General features: G+C 39.1%; 1 protein-coding gene across 1 annotated transcript in view; it reads left to right on the top strand.

The window, feature by feature from the left end:
- The first annotated feature begins 3,003 nt into the window (after positions 1–3,003).
- Positions 3,004–7,728, top strand: part of zgc:163098 (U2 snRNP-associated SURP motif-containing protein) — a 14,154-nt gene continuing 9,429 nt past the window's right edge. Inside the window, exons 1-9 of the mRNA XM_032534056.1 lie at positions 3,004–3,254; positions 5,191–5,275; positions 5,501–5,612; positions 6,046–6,155; positions 6,332–6,399; positions 6,484–6,584; positions 6,673–6,737; positions 6,818–6,983; positions 7,113–7,312. Of these exons, the coding sequence (XP_032389947.1) occupies positions 5,198–5,275; positions 5,501–5,612; positions 6,046–6,155; positions 6,332–6,399; positions 6,484–6,584; positions 6,673–6,737; positions 6,818–6,983; positions 7,113–7,312 (900 nt within the window). The 5' untranslated portion in view covers positions 3,004–3,254; positions 5,191–5,197. The remainder of the gene's footprint in view (positions 3,255–5,190; positions 5,276–5,500; positions 5,613–6,045; positions 6,156–6,331; positions 6,400–6,483; positions 6,585–6,672; positions 6,738–6,817; positions 6,984–7,112; positions 7,313–7,728) is intronic.

Below are 7,728 nucleotides of genomic sequence, written 5' to 3' on the forward strand. Positions count from 1 at the left end.
TGATGATGATGATGATGATGATGATGATGGTGGTGGTGGTTAATGATGATGGTGAGCAGGGTATGGTGGCCATTTTAGGCTTTTACCCTTCTTCCACCTGCTAATTCCAAACTCCCAGCAGGGGCCCCAGTGCAGCACACAGGGGGCAAGGGTCCCTTATGCATTCAATAGTGGATGGTTATTGACAAATTAAAATGAATCACAATAATAACAACAATATCAGATACAGATAATATCAGATACAGATATTTAAACAATGCTGAGTGTCATGTGGTTCCATTTCCTTCTGAATACTTATAGCATATAACATATCATAATGCATCAGATAGGCTATAGAAGATTATAGTACAATACCCATTACTTATGGAAGCTATTACAAAATAATTATTCTTAGCCTACATACAACTTCCACAGCAGCTTTATTTCAGCAGGTATGTCTGGCTCCATGGGGCATTTAATTTTTTCCCCGTCCCATTAAAAAAAGCACTAAAGTAGACCAACTGCCCTGTCCGTTCATTCATATTCTGCTCCGGGAAAATGCTCTGATCAGCCCAATCAGCCCTCATGTCATAAATACATGTATTCTAGGTAGGACTACAGTTAATTAGCCGACAGGCCAACACTGGCACATTTACAGAAATGTTGATTAATGTGCATAGTCCTAATGAATAAATCTTAAATCTGCCTCACACCTTGTCCACCCAAGTGCTGTTTTTGCCCAAAGGCAACTGTATCCATATTGCCAGCACCAAATGTCCTGTAAGTGTCTCTCTGCCCCACTGATCAGTTTTCGCGATATCTTCTACTTTAACTTAACACTTGTGATGAGTTTTGCAGCAAAGCACTGCTGCAATAACAAGCTGGTTTCTCCAAGTCCCATTGTTTCCAAGTCCTTCACCTTTAACTCGATTAGTTGAATTTAACTGTTTTCACTGAATTCTATAAGATTATTTCCCCATCACAAAACATAAGTTAAAGACATAGATAGAGACCTCTTTAAAGAAGGGATTCTAATAACATTTGAAGAAATCTCTTAATGTATGACATCCCAAGGAAACATTTTATTTTTAACATCTCCAAGTGAGGCATTTTATTTCTTTTATGCAAACCCAATCAGTTGGGATTCCTGCTCTCTCTTCCTTAGAAGAAATTATTACAAACAATTGCAATGAGAGAGGTTTGATCTCATCAATATGTAACTGGCTTGCATCTGGCTCTTAAGAAACATCAATAACCAAACTTAAGACAGGGCGGAATTAAAAGAGGACATTTCAGGAACACGATTGGAAGGAGACCTGTGATGCATCTCAGAAACAAACAGCAAAAGCTAAAGCTACTCCAATATAATGCAGACATATGCAGCTTCTGTCAAATTAAATAAATACAACAGTAGAATATCTGACCTTTGTTTTAAATTCAATAAGGCTTAAGGAACATCTATGCACTGTGTCGGGAGTGTGGCAAAACTAGAACATTCTGGAGGGAGGTGAGCAATAAAAAAATGTTCTTCTTGTCTGTGAACATATCATCTTGACCCTAAGGTCATATTGCTGCACCTCTATCCAACAAATGTGAATCTGAAACCCCGAGAATATAAATGTATTGATTTTGCTATATTACAAGCAAAAAGAACTAGCTTTCATCTGGAAGAAAATGGAGGCACCTGCAATGCTTGGCTCAAGAATATGGCGCAATGTAAATCCATTTAGATTGAAACAGTTATATTAAAAAATAAATTGTGGTTGTATGAGAAAATCTGTAAACCAATTGACCAGTTTGTTAACAAAAAAAAGGAGGGGAGCTTGTACAGAGGGTGAATGCGGGACAGGATACATAAAATTCAACAGTTGGTGAACCCCAGAAGGGTAAAGGACTGAGACACGTCTTGGAAGGTGACAGCAGAGGTGGGATTCTTGTTTCATTTTGTATTTCTGCTTATCAAGGGTTTCCTGGAGGAGCCATTGTTTTCTGTTTTCTGTATCATTATGTATGTGATACTGTCATATAAGGGAGAGGGGGTTGTAATTGCAATTGTAATGGTTTGTTCAACTTAAAATAGTAGGGTTGATGGCAGCTCCAGTAGGGTCCCCACTGGAGCCCCCGCGACCCGATACCGGATAAGCGGATGAAGATGGATGGATGGAACTTAAAATATATGTAGATAGATATATGTAGATAGTTCTAATAATTTACGGTAGGCTACTTTATAGCACAAAAGAAGAATGTATCAAAAAATGTATTATTCATGCAAACAAATGATTAAATCAGATTTTCTTATATTTGATATTATATTGTATAGTATGACTATAGTATGACATTTTCCACCAGTTTATCTCTGTTACCAGTCAAATGTTTTAATAAGAACTGGGGGACAATATTTTTTCAATGTTAATTAATAAGTTAAGTAATGTGAGACATGTTTAATGTAAAAAAAAAAAAAAAAAAAAAAAAAAAAAAAAAAAACTGAAGTAAGAGCCTTGAGCCACAGATTATTTTTTATTATGCTCGCAAGGGAATTCCAGAGATAAGGGTGCAAAAATCAGACAAAATACGCGGTGGACCAGAGTTAGGCAGTACCAGCCAGATTAATGGTAGGCTATGTGAAGAAGCTCTTTGCATGAAATATTTAAGAACACATCTAATGGTGATGAAGAATATAAGAGAGCTCATGTTAGATTTGTAATATTCAGTGTACATTTTCCCTAAGGAAACAGCTCTCACATTACTGCATTGTGCTTTGATACAGTAAACTTATTATTGCATTAAACTATACCTGACAGTGTTTCTTGGACTATTGATGACTATATATTGAACAGTGCATGCTTACACTGACCAGAAAGATGTTTATCTTCAGTGGAGACTTAACCAGGCTTTAACTACAAGCGTTTATGGGCAAATTCCTATATAAATATCCATATTATATGGGTATAAATACCCATATAAACTAGCCTATAAAAAGAGGTTATACTTCAAACTTCAGTAGGCTATTGCAATTGAGAAAACACCTTACTATAGGTGACCACATCACAAATGGGTATAAAAGAAAGAAGTAGTGAAAGAAGTTAGGAGAAAGAAGGAGAGAGAATGAGTCCGTCATGAACATAGGAGCAGAGACAGACTCGTTATTACCGTGCAGGCTGCAGGCGTCCTCCTCCTCACTCCAGTCGGATATCTCGACTCTTTAGCTTCATGTTGTGATAGAAATCAATTGTCGGCGCAACCGTAAATGGCGAAGCAATAGCATGACACCCATTGTAAGTTACAGTTTTAGCTAAAGTATATGTGCATGCAGTGTGGTTTAATAATCTCCGGTGCGGTCAGTTGGTGCTTTGTGACGTTACAGAATAAAATGTTAGACTGTTGCGTTAGCTAGCTAGCGTTAGCTAAGAGAATAGCTGTAAATTGACTGATGGTAGCGATTAGATAAGGATTATTGCATCTGTGTATGTGTTATCAGGATAATGGTCTACGGAGAAATGCCAGCTGTATTCAGCATTACTCACCATCTACCTAAAGGTTAACGCTGGGTTAGTTTAACATCTCAATTGAGTCCAGCGATATTGAGCTATGCTAAATAATATAGCTAACGTTAGCAAAGTGTTGTGATACCTCATTATTAGTCCAGGCCTTTTAAACACCGTCTGTGCTACAAACTGACCAAAACAACTTCTGCGGTACCTCTGCAGCAGAGGACATCTAGGACATTTGTTGAATGACATTATTTAGCTAGTTGATACAGCTACCGTTAGCTGTATATAATCTGGCTAATTGAATGAATCTGCTTGGTTGTAGCCAACGTTAACTTATTGTGAAAGTGCTAAACACCCCTGTCCATATGTTTTAAGTTTGCATCTACGTCAGTGTATGAACAGTGCTAGATTTTGCTTTCTCTTGTTCCAATGTGCTAAATTCCTGCTTAGGGATGCCACCAGTGATACAAATTAAGTCAACTAAACAGAAAACACAGATTTATGCTGTGTTTGCCCTCCAGTGCATACTGTGGACCCTGTTCTGTCCCTGTCTCTGTCTGAGGAACAGGGAGGTGTCTGTCGTTTTACACTGATTCTAAAAGTGATATAACATTACATTGCGCACACAACACAAAGTATGTCCAACGTCTTTGAGGCAAGGATAACAGGATTACAGTAATTTGAACAGAAAGTGGTTAATAGACTCGTCACAAAGCTCAAACACCTTAAGGATCAAACCCCTCACTGTGCATGTGGATCCTTGACTTCCTGACAGGAAGACCCCAGGTGGTGAGGGTGGGCGGACACGCCTCTTGCACCCTCATCCTCCATACAGGTGCACCTCAGGGCTGTGTTTTGAGTCCACTGCTGTACTCCTTGTGCTTACATGACTGTGTAGCCACTTACGACTCAACACTATCATCAAGTTTGCTGACGACACAGCTGTGGTAGTGGGAGTGATCACAGACAACAATCAAAGGGCCTAACTGAAAGAAGTAGAGGACCTGACCTGCTGGTGTCAGGACAACAACCTACGCATGAATGTCAGCAAGACTAAAAAGATGATAATGGAAAGGAACCAGCCCTAATATCAATGGGTCCTCAGTGGAGAGGGTGGACAGCTTCAAGGATAATTCCGGGTATCCCCTCAAATACTGAGGATTGTTTTACTCATGCATCATTTGAAGTGTCCTGACGAGTAATATCACTGCCTGGTACAGAAACCGCACCAAAACAAGACCCCAAGGCCTTGAGTAGTATTAGTAGAGTAGTAGAGAGTAGTTTGATTGGCTGAACACACAGTAGGCAGCGCCCTACCCTGCCTTAAGGATATTTACACCAGTCATAGCAAGACAAAGGCTAAAAGAATCATTAAAGATCAAAACTACTTGGGTAATTGGTCTTTGTCCCTGTTAAGGTCGGGAAGAAGGTACTGGATACACCAGGCTAGCACTGAAAAGCTCAAAAGTAGCTTGGACCCCCCCCCCCATGCAGAAGTTGAAGGAGCTGATTTAGTTAGTTAGTTCATGTGACAAATATATTGATTGATTGATAATATTATTACTTGGAAAGGCTGTTTGAGGTAAAAGAACAAAAGTAGGGGGGGGGGTATGTCATAGATTTAACAGAGCTGCTGTTGTAATGTTTTCATTTTATTTTGCATTGTGACAGTAATGTTTCCAATTGTATTTCTTTATTTATATTTTTGTCGTTTTTGCAGTTCGAGCATGGCAGATAGAAAGGGAAAACCTGTCACTCCGATCAAAACACTCACAAAGAAAGAACAAGAGGAGCTCAAGAAAAAGGTAAGGAAGTTGGGGATATTGTTGTAATATTGATATTATTTAATCCTCCTCGGATTTAGAAAACAGCATATTATAGTATGAGGATACATGTTTTTCCAATGGAAAATATGTGTGAAATAAAGGCATATGAGTAATCATCAATTTTAGAATATGGCATTTGATCAAGAGTGAACTAAAGGATGGCAAAGATACATGTATTGTGCATTTTTCTGTGTTCCGTTCTAGGAGGAGGAAAAAGCAGCAGAGGTTTTTGAAGAATTCTTGGCGTCTTTTGAAAGCAGCAAGAAAAGCGCAGTAAAAACCTTTGTCCGTGGGGGTATCGTGAATGCAACTAAAGGTCAGCAGCTAGGACTTCATGGCAGGACTTTAAATCTAGCAGCTACATTGCAATTCAGTTCCTATTTTTTTGTCTGGTCAAAATATTAATCAAGAGTTATCTTTTCAAATAATGTTAAACCGAATTACCTGGACATGAAGTTGAAGGCAATTATTAAAGAATATCAGGCTGACTCAGCAGTAAAAGTTCACCATCATAATTTTTCAGGGCTTATATCTTTTGAATGGATTGATAAAATGCATTCACAATACTATACAGTTCTTCAACTCACTGCTACAGATAAAAAAATCTTTTGAAATCTGCAAACACAGCAGCAGGACTGACCAACAAAAAGAGGGACAACACCCCCATATCAAACTTAATACTACCTAAATTATAGTGTGTACACCTATGGATAGTCATTGTTCAGAGATGCTTTGATAACTTTTTGCAGAGGAGGAAGCCGCAGAGGACACCAAAAGTAAGCTGTATCGACCTGCTGCAAAGTTTGTCCCTGTGTCCCAGCATGTCTCACCAGTATCATCCGGTGAAAGCAAGAAGTCTGTAAGTTTGATCTCGATGTCTGTGTAATTGCATCAATTTCTAAATTAAGTATGTATGCAAACATACTTTTTACATTAATCTTTAAATGTTGCTCATAACCTTGCACTTTGGTCAGTGCAACTGTACAATCAGTCAATTGTAATAATAACCCCAATGACTACCTGTTTGATTGACAGGCATTTAAAAGAAAGACAGAAGAAAAGAAGAAGAGTAATCTTGAACTCTTCAAAGAAGAACTTAAACTGTAAGTTTTTTTTGCAAATCAGGTCAATGAGTTGATATGTTTTTGGCATACGTTAGCCTATTTTTTTGTTTGAAAAAAACGCAGAATACAAGAAGAGCGAGAAGAAAGATTTAAAAAGAAGAAAAATGACTCTGGTGGTGGTGGAGGATTTGGAGATCTTGACACACCATTATCAGGACGATCATGTAAGAATCCCTCTTCAAAAGAGTCGTATTAGTTGAAAATTTCTAACCTCCAAATCATGCTAACCTCAGTCCTGCTTTTTCTCCACAGCATTATATGATGACCTAACAGTGCCAACCACCACTAACCTCTACATTAGCTGCATTAGCCCAAAGGTAAAAGAGCACACTGACTTTGATAGGCTTAGCACAGCATTGATGTACATTTCTCATCGTTCATTTTTATCGTTTTCCAGATGAACGAGGAGATTCTCTGCAAAGAGTTTGGTAAGTATGGTCCCCTAGCCAGTGTGAAGATCATGTGGCCCCGAACAGACGAGGAGCGCTGCAGGACCTCTAACAGAGCCTTTGTGGCTTTCATGACACGGAAAGATGCAGAGAGAGCCTTGGCTTCACTTGATGGTACAGTTGACTCTTAAGAATAGGTTTGATTTACACACTGCAATGGCAGGTTTATATAATACCCATTTCCCCATTGCTCCGGTTGTATGGTAATGTTCCACGTGAATGTGATCGTGTTTTGTATTCTAGGTAAAGTGATTATGGGGTTGGAAATGAAGCTGGGGTGGGGTAAACCAGCTCGCATTCCACCTCAGCCTCTCTACACACCGGTGGGGGTGAGGGCCACACCGCCACCCCCATCGGGTCTGCCTTTCAATGCTCAGCCAAGGGATCGCTTCCGCAATGACTTCACCAAGCCGCTGGGCATGTCCAAAGGAGAGCTTGACAAGGTAAAATTGTCTCAGTTCTCTGGGGTGTATGCATGGCCATATGTTCACTGTAATGTGTGTTACACTAGGTACTACAGGCCGTCATAAGTAAGGGGTGTTACTGTTAGCTGCATTGGGAGGGTGGTGTACTAGAATAGGAATTACAGTCTGTACACAAATGTTAAAATGAAGGGAAGATGAGCCCTAAAAATGTATCATTTGGCCGTAATATTACATATATGCTAGTTCTGTCACGATTTCTTTTTGTCCCATTATTTTTTTCTCATTTTAATCCTCTTATCAACATGAAAACGTGGATCGGCTTGCTTTGTGCAAATGTTTTTTTTTAAATTAAAAACAACATTGGCATATAGCCTACTGTAGTGTTCAATTTCACGTGTAGCATTCTCACTTGGAGCAAATAATCTCTCACACAA

This window comes from Etheostoma spectabile, chromosome 13 (genome assembly GCF_008692095.1).
Source record: "Etheostoma spectabile isolate EspeVRDwgs_2016 chromosome 13, UIUC_Espe_1.0, whole genome shotgun sequence".
Classification (NCBI taxonomy): domain Eukaryota; kingdom Metazoa; phylum Chordata; class Actinopteri; order Perciformes; family Percidae; genus Etheostoma; species Etheostoma spectabile.